The sequence below is a fragment of the Ochotona princeps genome, chromosome 6, assembly GCF_030435755.1.
Source record: "Ochotona princeps isolate mOchPri1 chromosome 6, mOchPri1.hap1, whole genome shotgun sequence".
NCBI lineage: Eukaryota > Metazoa > Chordata > Mammalia > Lagomorpha > Ochotonidae > Ochotona > Ochotona princeps.
The window spans coordinates 17,330,997-17,348,416 of NC_080837.1; the positions used below are offsets into that span (position 1 = coordinate 17,330,997).

The 17,420-nt window shown below is 42.2% G+C and overlaps 2 protein-coding genes across 2 annotated transcripts in view; one reads left to right on the plus strand and one right to left on the minus strand.

The window, feature by feature from the left end:
* The window catches only part of TRIP4 (thyroid hormone receptor interactor 4), a 105,277-nt gene that overhangs the window by 87,076 nt on the left and 781 nt on the right, over positions 1 to 17,420 (minus strand). The window lies entirely within an intron of this gene.
* On the plus strand, positions 2,000 to 15,575 carry PCLAF (PCNA clamp associated factor). The gene is made up of 4 exons (XM_004577989.3): positions 2,000 to 2,468; positions 2,836 to 2,916; positions 8,676 to 8,838; positions 14,637 to 15,575. Exons 1-4 carry the CDS (start codon positions 2,255 to 2,257, stop codon positions 14,680 to 14,682), a joined length of 504 nt encoding a protein of 167 aa, XP_004578046.2. The 5' UTR covers positions 2,000 to 2,254; the 3' UTR covers positions 14,683 to 15,575.

A 17,420-nucleotide genomic window follows, 5' to 3' on the forward strand; every position in this document is an offset into this window, starting at 1 on the left:
AATCTTTTGTGCTCTGGCCCATTTGCAAATGACTACCACAGCTGGGGCTAGGCCCGGCTGAAGCCAGGAGCCTGTAACTCTATGCAGGTCTCCCATGCCAGTAGCAGGGGCCCAGGCACTTGGGTCATCTTTTGGTACTTTCTCAGGTGCAATCAGCAGGAGGCTAAGATCATTGGTAGAGCAGTCAAGACTGTGGCATTACGGGTAAAGTTACAATGTAATGCCAGCCTCCAAAAAGACACACCCATTCAAGTCCTAGCTGCTTTCAGCTCCTATCCAGCTCCCTGCTAATGCACCTGCGAAAGCACTGGGAGGATGGCCCAAGGGTTTGGGCCCTGGCATCCTCTGGGAGACCTGGATGAAGCTTGTTTCTGGCTCTTGCACAGCTCTGATCATTGAGGTCATCTGGGGAGTGAACCAGTGGGGCATCTGAAACTCAAACCCATGCTAATAAGGGATGCCAGTGTTGTGGAAATGACTTAATGTGCTGCACCACAATGCTAGCTCATGACTATTTTTAAAACTACTAAACAGAGAAAGAAAACACATTCACGTGAAATGACTTAAAGATCTTTTCTGGTATAAGTTTAGGTGGAAATTCTAGTCAAACCTACTACAATCGTTCTTAAAGTCTTAGTCTTTCAATATTTTGAGGCTCAAATCATATAACTTGAATTTTAAAGGAGAAAAAAAGTGAATATTTCAATTAAATTTTCTGTGTACCCCTGCTTTTCTTTCTCTCTCTTTCTTTCTCTCTCTCTTTTCTTTCTCTCTCTCTCTTTCTCTTTCTTTCTTTTTACTTTTCCATAACACACACCACTGACTGCCATCAGTAGGATACAAAACACAACATACTAATAAAAACACAATTACAGCAACATGAGAGCACCTCAAAAATTCATATCAAATGGAATTTAAAAGTAAGTTTTGTCGCAAAAATAAGTTTGGAATTCATGCATGGTTTCTTAAAAATAAGGTTTCTATAAATTTCTTTGAAGACCTGCTGTTTGTAGGTTGCCCCTGCATAAAAAGGCATATTTGTGATTCTTTCTAGAAATTTACTTGGTATGTACATAGAAGAAGAAATGAATTGGTAAGGCTCTGAAGTTCTAATCTCTGCTGGCATCTGGGACGGGAGTTCAAATCAAAGGATTCTGAGTCAGGTAAATGGGTCTGTAAGTGCAGAGGACACTCATGGAATTTAGCAATCACAGGGCTTGGAGATAGGAACAAAGGAACACCCTGGGGCTTGGGGATCTGGTATGAATCTGGCTCTAAGCTTAGGCTCTTAGGTTAAGGAGGGGAAAGAATCCCTAAGCAACTGCCAATATATTTCCCTCAGTTAGGTTGGGTCTAGAAGCCTAACTTCTACACTAAATAGTTATTGACTCCATTAAAATTCAAAGTGTGTGTGTGGGGGGAACTCAATGATCTGATCACCCTAGGATCATCTTTCAATTGAGCAGTTAACCGAATACATCCAGGGCAAGTTTATCTGATCTCGTTTTACTCATAGTATTCAGAAAGTGAATACAGGGAATACTAAAGCAATAATAGAAGCATTGAAACAGAAAACACTTAGGTTCCCCCATTCTAGAGTTGTGCTCATTCGGTTTAAGCTCATCCTGTGCCCTTTACCCAGAGTTTTTTTTTTTTTTTTTTTTTTTTTAAGGAGCTGTGAGATCATAACAGATTTGGGGAAAACGTTTCATTATTTTTTCTATGTGTGCATAAATGTCACCTATTTTTTCTTAAGTCTCCTATCGCGTAAAAACAAACAAAAGTCTTTATTAAGTCAACTATATTAACTCCCTTTCCCCCATGCCATAGAAGTATTTTAATGCGGACGCTGCGATCAGCGTTCACGTGGAATGGGTAGGTGGGTTAAATAGCTCAAAACCCTTCTATTTTGTGGCAAAAGTTTGCTTAATTTCAACCTTTCCAGGGAGAAAACAGGTTGAAATTTAAGTTCATTAAATGGTAAATTTTGAGAAAAAAAGTTGCAATTTTCTGCTTTGCTTGTTTGCATTTTTATTAATGTCACTTTTTCTAATACGGCCCACATTTTTCTCTGGCCGATTCTCAGCACTCACCCCTTGGGTACCCGCTCTGGAAAGCGCCCTGGCACCGCCCACCTGGCGCTGGTACGAATCACAAACTTCAGCGACTTGATGGACAGGTGGGTGTCCCGTCCAGCCTTTCCTCCCCTGCGTGGGCCCTTGGCAATTGGTCCGGGGAGAACGGCGCAGAACCAATGGGCGCGGCGGCTAGCCAGAGGGCTTGGAGCGCGCGGGAAAGAGAGCCATATAAACGGAGGCGGGAGCCCGCTGCTTCACGTCTCTGTCCACTGGCACCCGAGCAGCTAGGAGGACTTTCGGCCCACCGGTGCTTCGTCAGACTCCTCTCCTCGGGTTCCAACAACATGGTACGAACTAAAGCCGATAGCGTCCCGAGCACCTACAGAAAAGGTACGGTGGCGGTGTCTAGGGGGCGCGGTGTCCAGGAGGGCAGCCGTGCCCCTGGCAGCCCTTGGCTAAGTGGGAGATGGCCGCTTCCTCGGCCCACGCCCGGACTCCTCAGGCTGGCCCCGAAAGCCGCGTGCCTGCTGCCCCTGACCTTGGTGGAGAAGCGGTGGGAACTGCAAAGGATCGGGGAGCGATCATTGCCTGCAAGCGAGGATTGCGGGGTGCTCCTCTCCTAGCCTTGGGGGTCCTGGGACAGAGGTGGGGGCGGCTGCGGTGAGAAAGTGGCCTGGAAACTGGCGGCAGGCAGTGGGGCATGGAAGAACCTTCGCGAGCCTCTCCCTTACGAGCCCCCTTTGCTTCTTCTTCGCAGTGGTGGCTTCTCGAGCCCCCCGAAAGGTGCTTGGCGCCTGCAACTCTGCCACCAGTTCTGCATCGCCATCGACTAGAAGAGGTAAGGACCCTGCCAGATGCTGGCGTTAGGGGAGGGCAGCAGGCCGGCCACCACGGTCCTGCCCTGCCGTGCTGGAGATTTTCCTAGAGATAGGCCTTACCTTTCATTCCCTAATCTATTGAGAGATGGGCCTTTTGGCGGGCAGGAGTGGGGGAGTGGGGTGCGGTCTTCTAGAAGAGAATCTCAAGCCTTGGGGTTAGGGACCCCAGGGCTTGTTTTCAAAGTTACTTTCTTTTTACCTTTTTGCTTGATGTGGAGAGCCGGCCTGGTGTTGTTGAAGCACCGCTCTCCAGCCTTAGGACTAGCAGTGCTGGCTTCCTAGTGTAAACAGGAGGCAATCCCTTGCCGGTTCCGTCGTTTCTCTCTTTGGGCGTGTGGTGGCCAAATGTTGTCTAACTTCGTGACTCCTGATGTTGCCTTTGGGAAAACAGGAGTGGAGTCCCCGAGGGGAGTCACTTCATGCTGTTTCTTGTATGGGAAGGATGTGATAGTATCTGCCATCTGGCGCTTTCATTCCTTTCGGGAAGAATAGGCAAGAAGGCTCATTTTAAAAGGTTCTGTTAAAAAACGTAAGGGGAAGCACTGCTTAGGACTTCATAAGGTCTTCACACTAACTCCTGTTTCCCCTTATTCCAACCATTTTGGTGGAAAATATTTCAGTTGCTTTACGTGAAAAGAAATAGTACGTAAAACTTTGAAGAGCAGATGAATTTAGATTATCTTATGCTCTGTACCACTAGAATGAATTCCTTAAGAGCCACATTCCATTGTGATCATCACAATGGCTGAATCATCATAGCCATCTGGCCCTTAATAACAGTCCCTTAATAAACTATGTGTTAGGGCCAGGCATGGTAGCTTAGCGGCTAATGTCCTCACTTTGCACGCGCCGGGATCCCATATAGGGCCCAGGTCTAGTCTCAGTGGCCCTGCTTTCCATCCAGCTCCCTGCTTACAGCCTGGGAAAGTAGTTGAGGACGGCCCAAAGCCTTGGGACTCTGCACCTGCGTGGGAGACCTGGAAGAGTCCAGGCTCCTGGCTTTAGATTGGCTCAGTCCTTGCCGTTGTGGCCACTTGGGGAGTGAATCAATGGACAGAAGATCTTCCTCTCTGTATATCTGGCTTTACAATAAAAAGAAATCTTTTTTTTTAAAGATTTATTTATTTTATTACAAAGTCAGATATACAGAGAGGAGGTGAGACAGAGAGGAAGATCTTCCGTCCGATGATTCACTCCCCAAGTGAGCCGAAACAGGCCTGTGCTGCGCTGATCCGAAGCCGGGAACCAGGAACCTCTTCCAGGTCTCCCACGCGGGTGCAAGGTCCCAAAGCTTTAGGCCGTCCTCAACTGCTTTCCCAGGCCACAAGCAGGGAGCTGGATGGGAAGTGGAGCTGCCAGAATTAGAACCGGCGCCCATATGGGATCCTGGCATGTTCAAGGCGAGGACTTTAGCCGCTAGGCCACGCTGCCGGGCCCATAAAAAGAAATCTTAAAAAAAAAATATGTGTTAGGGGCTGGCACCGTGAAGTAGCACATTAATCATCTACCTGTGTCCTATATGGGTGCTGGATGTCTAGGCTGCTCCACTTCCAATCCAGCTTCCTGAATATGGCCTGGGGAAGCAATGGAGGACTGTCCCAAGTCCTTGGGTCCCTGCACCTACAAGGGAGACTAGGAAGAAGCTCCTGACTCCTAACTTTGGATTGACTCACCTTTGGCCATTGTGGCCATCTGAGGAGTGAGCCAAAGAATGTACAACTCTCCTTTCTGTGTAGTCTGCCTCTCAGGTTAAAAAAGAAATCTTAAAAAAATGTGTTTGAGATGTGTTGAAAAAATGTGTGTGAATGTATCCTCTAAGCTATTTTAAAATCTCTACTTTTAATTCTGGTGACTATGAAATTGGTAACTCCTTATTTAACAGAAGATGAAGTTGTTGTGTGCATGTGTGAATTTAGCTAAGTCAGCAGGGCTGGGTGTGAAACTACTATTGCTCTATATTTTCTAGTAGCGCATGAAAGCATTCCCAAAGGCACCCTTTGGAAAAATTATTACTATTTTTTTTTACAGTTTCAGAAATTAACTTATTTGAGAAGCAGAGAGACAAAGAGGTCTTACCTGCTGGGTCATTCCGCGAATGCCTCCTTTATTTGTAAGACACTGAAACTGGGAGCCAGAGCGAGGCATCTAGCACAGCCACTCCTTTGTAGGCCATGGGTGTCTAAACTTTCAGGGCCAAAGGCCTCCTAACATCAGTTTTTTTAAAGTGTCCATTTCTACTTTTAAAAAATTCCAGGGGCCGGGCCCGGTGCAATGGCTTAGTGGCTAAATCCTCGCCTTTCAAGCACCGGCATTCCATATGGACGCCAGTTCATGTTCCAGCTGCTCTACTTCGTATCCAGCTCTGCTTGCCTGAAGCGGGTATCCTGGAGTTTCTTCCAAGTCTCCCATAGGGTGCAAGGACCCAAGAATTTGGGCCATTCTCCTCTGCTTTCCCAGGCCTTAAAGAGGGAGCTGTATTGGAAGTAGAACAGCTAGGACTTGAATCAGTGCGCATATGAATGTTGGCAGCAGAGCTACAGTATTAGTCTGTTATGCCACCACACAACCTTCTTTTTTCTTCCTCTGTAATTCTGCTTTTTAAAGAAAAAAATACTTGTAAGAAAATTATAATAAACATAACTTCAATCTATATGAAAACCACCATTGTAAACTTTAACTCGTAGAGTTTGACCAACAAAAAAAGAAATGTAGTCACAATAATTTGCTCCTGTTGGTGTTCTGCACTGTTTTTTTTTTTAAGATTTATTTATTTTAATAAGATGCTGGACTCTATGTTTGGTATACGCTTGCAATGGGGGAATCTCAACTGAACTTGAACTGTGGTTATGCAACAAGGTGGAGGAATCCACCATGGTGGGAGGGTTTGGGGAGGGGTGGGGAGAATCCCAGTACCTAATACAATGTAATTAATGAATTTAAAATAAAATTAAAAAAAACAAAAACAAACAAAAAAAAAAGATTTATTTATTTTTACTACAAAGTCAGAAATACAGAGGAGGTGAGACAGAGAGGAAGATCCTCCGTCCGGCGATTCACTCCCCAAGTGACCGCAATGGCCGGTGCGCGCCAATCCGAAGCTGGGAACCAGGGATCTCTTCCCGGTCTCCCACGCTGGTGCAGGGTCCCAAGGCTTTGGGCTGTCCTCGACTGCTTTCCCAGGCTACAGACAGGGAGCTGGATGGGAAGTGGAGCTGCCAGAATTAGAACTGGTGCCCATATCGGATCCCAGGGCGTTCAAGGCGAGGACTTTAGTTGCTATGCCATGCCGTCGGGCCCTGCACTGTTTTTTTTAAAAAGAGATTTTTTATTTGAAAGTCAGAGACACAGAGGGAGAAATATACAGCGAGACAAAAAGGTTTTCCATCTGCTGGCTCACTCCACAGAGAGCCTCAACACTCAGGGCTATGCCAGGCTTTAAACCAGGAGTTTCAACCGGGTCTCCCATGTCGGTAACAAGGGCCTAAACAAACCAGGAGCTTCATCCAGGTCTCCCATGTTGGTAACAGGGGTCCAAACACTCGGGCCTGCTTCTCTGCTGCTTTTCCCAAGCCATTAGCAAGGAGCTGGGCCAGAAGTGAAACAGCCAGGATGCAAACTGGCACCCACAAGAGTACTGGGTGTTGCGGGTGGTGGATTTATCTGCTTTGCCACACTGCCAGTCTCTCCTGTTGATCATTACTTCATAAGGAGGCCAGTGCTCTGCTATAGCCGGTTAAGGTGATATTGGTATCCTAGGTGGATTATTGGTCTGAGTCCCTGCTGCTCTGTTTTGGGTGTGCTTCCCAGGTAATATACCTGGGAAACAGCAGATAGCCCATGTGCTTGGGCCCCTGTTATCCCCATGTGATTCCAGAATGCAGTTCCTGGCTCCTGATCCAGCCTGGTCCCACCAAGGCTGTAGTGGCCACTTGGGGAGTGAACTAGAAGACAGAATCTCTCTCTGTTTCTCTTTACTGCTCTGCCTTTCAAATAAATAAATTTTTTTCCTTCAATTTTTGTTCTGTATTATTGTTTAAAGAGAACTAAGAGTTGGATTTCTCTTACAAATTGAGAAGGAGACAAGTGCTTTGCAAAGTGGAACCCATTTTTCTAGAAGCTTTTACATTGCCTGCTATGTGCTTTAAATGGCTTTTTAAAGCAAAATTTTGATAATTTATACTGAATGATTCTACCTTATATTATGAAAAACTTATCACATCATTTTAGCATGGCAGTATAGAAGCAGACTTTGAAATAGCTCTATGAAAAAAATATGAAGTTTTTTTGAGATTTATTTATTCTGATTGGAAAGGCAGATCAGATTTATGGAGTGAGGGCCCGGCGGCGTGGCCTAGCACCTAAAGTCCTCGCCTTGAACGCCCCCGGGATCCCATATAGGCGCCGATTCTAATCCCGGCAGCTCCACCTCCCATCCAGCTCCCTGCCTGTGGCCTGGGAAAGCAGTCGAGGATGGCCCAATGCATTGGGACCCTGCACCAGCGTGGGAGACCTGGAAGAGGTTCCAGGTTCCCGGCTTCGGATTGGCACGCAGCGGCCCGTTGCGGCTCACTTGGGGAGTGAATCATCGGATAGAAGATCTTCCTCTCTGTCTCACCTCCTCACTGTATATCTGACTTTGTAAATAGAATAAATAAAATCTTTTAAAAAAAAGATTTATGGAGTGAAAGACACAAATCTTCCATCCGCTGCACACTTTCTAAGTGGCTACAAATGCCAGAGCTGAGCCAATCTGAAACCAGGAGCCACGAGCTTCTTCTGGGTCTCCCTTATGGGTACAGGGTCCCAAGTCTTTGGGCCATCCTCTACAGCTTTCCCAGGCTGTAAACAGTGAGCTGCTGGGCCCAAGAATATTTTCTAGTTGTCAAAATTCTCTTGGGGTTGGGCCCGGCGGCGTGGCCTAGCGGCTAAAGTCCTCGCCTTGAAAGCCCCGGGATCCCATATAGGCGCCGGTTCTGATCCCGGCAGCTCCACTTCCCATCCAGCTCCCTGCTTGTGGCCTGGGAAAGCAGTTGAGGATGGCCCAAAGCTTTGGGACCCTGCACCCGCGTGGGTGACCCGGAAGAGGTTCCTGGTTCCCGGCTTCGGATTGGCGCGTACTGGCCCGTTGCGGCTCACTTGGGGAGTGAATCATCGGATGGGAGATCTTCCTCTCTGTCTCTCCTCCTCTCTGTATATCTGGCTTTCCAATAACAATAAAATCTTTTAAAAAAAAAATTCTCTTGGGGTTGACACTGCGTGGTAAGTTAAGGCACACCCTACAGAGCTGGCATTCTATGTCAGGGAATCAGTTCAGATTCTGACTGCTCTACTTCCTGTTCAGCTTCGTTGTAATGGGCTTGGAAAGGCAATGGAAGACAGCCCAAATACCTAAGTCTCTGCTGCCCATGTGGGAGACGCAGATGGGAGTCCTGGCCTGTCTCTGGCCTAGCCCAGCCCTGGCTGCTGTAGCCCTTTGGGGAGTAAAGCAGTAGATGGAAGATCTCTGTTACTTTACTTTCAAATCAAGCAATTTTTATAGGATAACTATCAAACTGAAAGTACTGATTGAATATAGCTTTACTGTGTCACATTTCCTAACTCTTTCCTTTAGATAATCTCAATGTCTTTGAGAAGCTGATGCTAAAGAAAGAATAAAAGCTTTTAAGGAGTGGGAAGTGTATTCTTGGTTTTTATTTAATTCTGCTTTTATATTTTGCAGCTGAAAATAAGTATGCAGGAGGGAATCCGGTGTGTGTTCGCCCAACTCCCAAGTGGCAAAAAGGAATTGGAGAATTCTTCAGGCTGTCTTCCCAAGAAGCTGACAAAGAGAATCTAGCTCCTGAAGAAGCTGGAAGCAGTGGGATAGGAGTGGCAAACAGAAAGTAAGTTTTCATGTGTTGACTTATAAGAAAACTATTTATCTTTTGAAAATAAAGGGTAAGTAATACCAAGTAACTTTAGTTTTCCTTTAAAGCCACTAAGAAGATGTAAACCAAAAAGTTTTTGAACTACATTTTTTTTAATTTGAAAGGCATAGGGTGACAGATGGGTAGGGAGAGATCTCATTTCAGCTGGTTTGCTCTCTAAACACCCTCAAAAGTTGGCTCACCAAAGCCAAGAGTCGGTAACCCAATCTGGATCTCCTGTGTGAGTGGCACGAACCCAACTACTTGAAACATCAACTACTGCTTCCTAGGGCACATGCTAGCAGGAATCAGAGCTGGGAGTAACAGGGGAGGGTCAAGTAACGCTGCTGCCACCATGCCAAAACCTGCTTCCAAAGCAAGGGTTTTCTTTAAGTTTGTCCTCTTTCTTGCATTACTTCACTCCCAAATTTCAAATATTAGTAAAATGCATTATTTTTCACTCATTCCAGTAGCTCAGAGAGGATCCATTTCTATTGAGATAGTAAATGCTATATGATTTACCATTAATTAATGCCTTCATTCTTTTATTGTCTCTTTTTCTCCCTTAGTATTTTTTCAAAACAATTCCATGTTGGTTAATATAGTTTGAATTCTAATTATCTATTTCTCACTGCTAGCCTCAAAAAGTAACTAGTTCAACTTATGTAAAAAATATTGTGCAAATTTACTGTGAAACCACCAACAAAGCATCGCCCAACAGCAGCGTAAAGTTTACAGCCATCCTCTTTCTAGTCTTCCTTGATCTTCCACATCTCTACTGTTAAGAATCTCAGGCCAAGAAACAATTACAGTTCCCCAAGTCATAGTCCAAACCCAATCTAAACGGCACCTAGATGTCTAATGTGGCAGGGGAGAAAAAAATCAGGTCTTTATCACATTTACAGATTCAACTCCTGATTTTATTAACACTGAAAATCTTGATGGTCACAAGCTGAATTAGTTTGAAAAGAGCATCTGAAAGATTTAACTAGATAATGAATGAGTTTCATATGGGAGATTGAGAACAACATTAAAAATTAGTTAATGATGTCATTAAATGTGGCTTAAGAAATATGGACAATTTAACTTAAAACCAATAATTTAATGTTGATCTAGAGAGAAAAAAAGGATTGGTTATGGAATGGAGATTCAATTTTTTATTCTGGGTCACTAAATCTAGAAGGTTGTAGATAGCTAATAGAAAATATTATTCTGATGTACGTTAGAAGGAACTACCAGGTATAACGGTCGTTTGTGTATTGTATCAACAGTCTTAATTTAATGCAGAAGTACTAGTGTACACTCCAGTATTTCATTGCGGAACTTTCACTGTTCTCTTGGGAACTGAACTGCTCTGGTGCTTTGTATTTGACACTGTGTCTGACTTGATATGTAGTAACTGACATGTATCAGGGCAGTGATGGACTGGAATCTAGTCCTAATCCAAGCATGAGTAATTCCTGCATATACATGTACAAATGGAATGATAGCCATTTCTTATCACACATTTCCATGCAATAAGTGAAGTTCATGCATCTGCTACCATACTTAACTTGATTCAAAAGATTACACGTGCATTAACTTCAACTAATCTTAAAACGCAGCTTTCTGTTTCTGCATATGTTGAATACTTTTCAAAATTCAAAATTAATTTGTTTAGAAAGCATATGTGATACAGTCTGAAATTAAGAGGCAAAGAAGTGCCGAAATAACATAAATCAGGTATTCGGAAGGTGAATATTTGAAAATCACCTGCTTTAACTTTACAACTCTTTTGTACTCTTTGTTTAAAGACAAAAAGTTGTCAATCAGAACAGCTACATTTGAATCATTTTTTGTATCAGCCAATATTTTAAGATAAAACCTAGTCCTATGGTTCCAGAATGGTATTGATTTTTTTGGAAAGCAAAACTTTTACAACTGCCTGTATATATGGAAACCTTGTTTTTAGAAAGCATTTATTTATTTTCATCTACTTGAAAGGCAGAGTGATACGAGAGTGGTGGAGTGATCGGGCTGGTGTGTGGCACTGCAATTTAAGCTGCCATTTGTGAGGCCTGATGCCATATCAGAGTGTCTAGTTGAAGTGCTTGCTTTATGACATTGGATCCAGCTTCCTCGGAGTGCACACTCTGAGGCAGCAGTGAATATGCTTACCTCTCTGCCACCACGTGAGGCAGTCAGATGAAGTTCCAGACTTTGGTTTTGGCCTGGCCCTGACTATCGCAGGCATTTGGGGAGTGAGTTAGCAAATGGGAGATCTCTCTCTCCCTCTCTGCCTTCCAATTACAAATACAAATTTTAAACTGAGAGATACAACATGTTAAAAATTGTTAATTGTTCATAAAAGGTCATTCCATCACTGGTTAGTGTCTAATACCTATGTTTCAGCTTTTTAGCAGTAAATCTTTGCCTTTGTTTTTACTGTTAGGATTTCAGGTTTCAAGAACAATCAACAACCAAAGCGATACATTTTTAAATTGAGGCTTTTATTTTTGAATAGGCTTGCTTTCATGAGTCTTTTGTAATAGTTCCTACTCATTGTCTGGGATCATTCTTCCTTGTTCTTTCTAATATGAACAAACTAACAGTCACGTTATGCATGACGTGGGCATCATAGTACTGTGCGTTAAGCCACTGCTTGGGAAGTCCATTGCCCATTATTAGAGGGTGTGTTCAACTCATGGCTGCTCTGCCTCCAGTAATAGTTTCTGCTGCTGTGTGCTGTGAGAGGCAGGAGGAAGATAGTCTCTGTTCCCCCCTCTCTCTTTCACTCATTGCATTTCAAGTAGTTGAAAATAAACACTTTTGAAAAGATTTTGCATAGAACATGTTTTAATTTTCTTGAAGTATTTATGATTTACATTAGGGAAATAAGGTAGTTGGCAGTAAAGCTAAATGTCTCTAACGCTGATCATCACAGGATAAAACCTACATTATAAGGCTTTCCATCATGAGAGGTTATTAGAGGGCACTTGAAAAAGCATGGAGCAAAACAATAGGGTAAGTACAGTTCACAATAATATATTATATACCCGAGGAAGAACTAAAACAGAGGAGCTGTTAGGCTCCCAGCATAGAGAAAATATAAGGAAACAGGATTGCTAATTACCTGATTTGAACAGTATATACTATATGCATGTGTTGAAATACTGCACTGTGTCTATGAAAATGTACAGATATTATTAAAGTTCATGGAAAATGGAGTTAAAATATTTGCTGCAAAAACTGAAAATATTTTATGAAGGTCTTTTTTCAAAGCTTTATTTGAAAGGCAAAATAACAGAGATGAGAAGAGGAGAGGGAAGGAGGGAAGGAGATGGAGAGAGGAAGAGAGAGAGGGAGAGAAACTTCCATTTGCTGCTGCGCTCCTCAAACGGCTGTAACCAGGGCTGGGCCAGGTTGAAGCCAGGAGCCACAGACTCTGTGCTGGTCTCCCACAGGTAGCTCAGGTTATTGATCCATCCTTTGCTGCCACCTTGGCATTTTAGCAGGGAGTTGGATGAAAAGCACAGTAGCGGGAGCTTGAACTGATAACTCAGTGGGGGATGCCTATGCCCCAACAGGCAGCTTAGCTTACCATACCACAGTGGCCACGCTTATGAGGGGTCTTCAGAATGTTCATGGAAAGTGAATATTATGAAAACTATGCATGGATTTAAAAATATTTTTGTATCAAAAGATACTTATCCTTATACTTCATTTTTCCATGAATTTTTTGAGGCAGAGAAAGTGATAGTCAACTTCCATCTGCTAGTTCACTCCTCAAATGCCCATAATCACTATGGCTGTGCATAATAACTACATAATAGAGTTTTACTTTTGTTTTAGACCCCTTTCTTAGATTTGTGTTTGTCTAGGAGAATTGTAATTATCCATTTGTTGAAATAGTAAATGTGTTTATCAGGACTTACACCATAAACTCTTTATTTTCTGGAATGTGGCTACAAGTATGGTCTTGTTAAGAATATTACTTAGGCTTATTATGTCTAAAGTAAACCAAGTCCTTGCAAAAAAGGAAATTGAGGTAATTGTAGTATTAATTGGTTAAATTGATTTCCAAGAAATACAATGAGATCTCTCTACAATAGCATATGAGTCAATGATAATTTTATATCCCATCAGAATACCTTGGTTTTAACTTTCTTTTTTCATACATAGTTCAATGACCATTCAATCTATTCATCTAATTTAAAAATTAAATATTTCAGAGTACAACTCACAAATCTTTGTCAGTTCTAAAAATGCTGATTTATGATTAAGTTTTTAATTGATCTTTTCTACAGAAAAACTGTTGTAATGAGTACCAACTGGCTTTGAGGTCATATAAAATGTTTTTCAAACGCTGCGGTTATCAGAGAAGGCACTGCAGTATGGTTGTCAGGCTGCTGCGTGGGATACCACATCATGTATCATAGTGCCTGGCATAGAATCCTGCCCCTGGCTTTAGATCCAGTTTTGCTACTATGGTTCAAATACTTGAGTCTGCTACCCATAGAACAGACATGGATGGAGTCCTTGGGTCCTGGCTTTGACTTGGCCCAGCTCTGGCTGTTGTAGGCATTTGGGAAGTAAGCCAGGAAATGGAAGATTTCTTTCTCCTTCCCTCTGTTGCTTTGCCTTTCAAATAAATAAAAATACGAATAAACATTTTTTCAAAAGTTATGACTACAACAGGTTAACAAACAATTTTGGAGTTTTCCTAATTAGGTAATATATTCATATTTGAAAAGCATATACAGTTAAATACGACAACTTGCTATATGCTTTATATGTTCAAATAGATTGGTTAATTTTTTTGGCTTTTATTATACAGTTCTTTTTGGAGGATTACAAGAATTTATCAATATTTTTAACATGTTGAAAGATGCTATAGAAATAGAGTTTCCCTGGGGCTTAGCATAGTGGAATAACAGGCTAATCCTCTGCCTGCAGCACTGGCATCCCATATGGGTGTCAGTTTGATTCCCAGCTGCTCTACTTCCCATCCAGTTACCTGCTTATGACTCGAGAAAGCAGTGGAAGATGGCTCAAAGCCTTGGGACTCTGCAGTCATATGGGAGACCTGGAAGAAGCTCCTGGTTTTGGATCAGTTCAGCTCTGGCTGTTGTAATTATTTAGGGAATCAACTAGCAGATTGAAGGTCTCTGTCTCCTCTGTCTGTAAATCTGCCTTTCCAACAAAAATAGTTTTTTTTTTTTTTTTTAAGAAAAAAGTGACAACATATTCTCAAGAAAAACCACTGATGCAGCAGATCAACAGGCAAAAGTTTTTAAAATGTTACTCTAAAATTTGAAATTTGTAGGTGTTTGTCAATTAACAGACTTTAATTTTTTCTTTACTTGACCAGACTCAATTGCACTATTAATATATAGATTTGTAATTAATTTTGTTTCTCTTTTTTTGCTAAGGTTTATTTATTTGAAAGTCATATTCTGTAGCATTGAACAAAGAGGGAGAAATGAGAGATCTTCCATGTGCTGGTCCACTGCCTAGATGGCCTCAATGGCCGGGGATGGGCCAGGCTAAAACCAGGAGCCAGGGGCTTCTTCCAGGTTTCCCATGTGGGAAGCAGGGATCCAAGCACTTGAGGGCATCTTCTACAGCTTTTCCCAGGCCATTAGTAGGGGGTATATTGGAAGTGGAGTGGGCAGGACATGACCTAGTGCCCATGAGATGCTGGTATTGCAGGGAGCAGCTTTACTCCCTATGCCACAGGCTAGCCCCCGCCCTTTTTTTAAAAAGCAGCTGACATTTGAATGATTTTCCCACAGATTACGTCCTGTGCAATCCGATGACACAGACGACGAACAAGAATAGAACTTCCTCATTCATCTTTGAATAATTTGTCCTGTTTACTGCAGTATTCTAGGATGTAAATCTGTGTAGCTGTGTTTCTTCCAATTAGCTTTTCTGAATAGGCATTTTATTTTCAAAATGAGGCTAAAATTTAATTGTTCAAAAGCAAATAGTCCTGAAATTGGAAAATTTGTAAGGTTATTTTTACTGAGTTTCATATTCAATAGTATTTTGCTCTTCTGCTTGTTATTAAACTTGTTCTTGTTAAAATTAAATCATCACATTATGTTCAGATTGTTAATTGGCTGTACATAGACTTGCTTAGACCTTTGTACTGATGTCATTGGATTACTGAATTGGTGCCATATTGTATTCCTTTTATTTGCGTTAAAAAACAAAGTTAGATTTGTGTACACTTAAAAAAACAGTATTAATTAAATTTGATCTCTATCATTTTTCAGAATGGGGGCAAAATATGGAATGTTAAAAAAAAATTTTGGACAGATATCTTCTCCATAAAAAAATTAAGGACAATTTGATCTTAACAGTGTAAACGGTTGCTAACCAACAAGATGAAATACTAGAAGAGAATCAGGAGGATGGTTCCATAGACTACACTAATAGAGAGGAATTTTCTTAGGAGATGCAATTTATTCAGTGCTGTAGAATATTATCCTTAAGGCCTGTATTTTAAAAGTTGGAAAGTGATAAAACATGAAATGCAACTTATGCTATAACTTTGAGCTATGTCTAAAACTCTTCCAAATTATTACCTTTTCCAGGACAACTAATGGTATAATTAGAGAATTGGGTATAATATTATTAGGTAACAGTCTATCGTCAAAATTAACTGATGTAACTGGAATATTTTTCTGAAATTTACAATAAATGATGCTTATTCAAAATACTATCCATTAGTGTGCTTCCTAAGATTTTGTCCTACCAGATGTTTCTATTTTATTCCTTTAAATACAAATAGCTCACTAACCTGATTTTATTAACTTGCAAATTGTCTGTGTTCTGACAATTGTACATGACATTTTTTTTTTGCTTTGACTTTTAGAGGCAGATACTAAACAGAATGCTAATGAACTGGAAACAATGTTTTATCCCAAGTACTGCAGCTGTATTTTTAAGGAGAAACTTCAATCAAGGCCATTAAAGTAAACTTTTAGTGGGTCTGCAACTTGATTTGCTATTTTTCACTAATGAAGAGAGAAAGTTTATAGTGGTATGCCCAGGCAGGTCCATTTTGATGCATAATTGTTTCTAGAACGTTCTAATGCTAAAGAACCTACACATTTCACGTGTATAGTATTTGATATTTCATTTTAATTTGGCACAGGTCCTACTTAAACTTTTTCCTTTTCAAGGTTTGTTTGTTTGTTTGTTTTTTTAATTTGGGGAGCAAACCAGTGGATGGGAGCTCTGTTTCTTTGCTGACAAATTTTAAAAATGTTTATAATTCTTTAAAATATATAAGAGAGTGCCAGCTAGTGTACTGCCTAATCTGCTTCCTATGCAGTTTCCTGTTAATGTACCTAGGAAGGTGGAGGAGGATCGCCCAAGCAATTGGAGTCCCTGCCACCCACATGGGAAACTTGGATGGCATTCCTGACTCCTGTCTTTGGCCTGACCAGACTGAGATGTGGCCATTTGGAGAGTAAACCTGTGATGGGAGCTCTCTCTATTGACCTTTATTGCTTTGCCTCTCCAAAAAATGTTTTTAATCATAATAAAGCCTAAACTGTGTGTGCGTATACATATATTTACACACACAGTTACAAAACCTTATTGTATTTCCTTGGAGTAACCCACTTTTGGAAAAATTACAGGATCAGATGGGTCCACCCAACACTGTTAAAATGGTTCCTTCTATCTCTGAGAACAGTAGGTATATAGAGGTGGCAGAGAGATCTCCATTCAGTTAAAACTGGGAGGCAGGGATCAGCATTGTGGTACAGTTTAAACTACTAACTGCAGTGCTGGCCTCCCCTATGATTCCTTTTTATTTCCAGCTGTTCCACTTTGGATCTAGTTCTCTGCTACTGCTCTGGGAAAGCTGCAGAAGTTGGCTCAAGTGCTTGCACACCAGGATCCATGGGAGACTTATAAGAAGCTCCCAGCTCCTGGATTCTGCCTGGCCCAGTGCTGGCTGTTGTGGCCATTTGGGGAATGAATCAAAGTACAGAAAATTTTCTTTCTGGGCCCAGTGGCGTGGCCTAGCGGCTAAAGTCCTCGCCTTGAATGCCCCGGGATCCCATATGGGCGCCGGTTCTAATCCCGGCAGCTCCACTTCCCATCCAGCTCCCTGCTTGTCGCCTGGGAAAGCAGTTGAGGATGGCCCAAAGCTTTGGGACCCTGCACCCGTGTGGGAGACCTGGAAGAGGTTCCAGGTTCCCAGCATCGAATCGGCGCAGCACCAGCCTTTGTGGTCACTTGGGGAGTGAATCATCGGAATCATCGGACGGAAGATCTTCCTCTCTGTATATCTGACTTTGTAATAAAATAAAATAAATCTTTTTTTAAAAAAATGTAATTGGGCCTGGCGTGATAGTGTAATGGTTAAGGTCCTCACCTTGAATGCACCAGGATCCCATATGGGCGCGGGTTCTAATCCCAGAGGCCTCGCAGCTCCACTTCTCATCCAGCTCCTTTCTTGTGGCTTGGGAAAGCAGTAGAGATTGGCCCAAAGCCTTGGGACCCTGTACCCACGTGGAAGACCCAGAAGAAGGTTTTGACTCCTGGCTTTGCATCAG

Bases quoted from the DNA above. Each gene is read 5' to 3' on its own strand.
- PCLAF (XM_004577989.3), top strand. From the start codon at position 2,255: ATGGGCGCGGCGGCTAGCCAGAGGGCTTGGAGCGCGCGGGAAAGAGAG. The intron at 2,469-2,835 runs GTACGGTGGCGG...TCTTCTTCGCAG, and splicing joins CCCGAGCACCTACAGAAAAG to TGGTGGCTTCTCGAGCCCCC. The intron at 2,917-8,675 runs GTAAGGACCCTG...TATATTTTGCAG, and splicing joins ATCGCCATCGACTAGAAGAG to CTGAAAATAAGTATGCAGGA.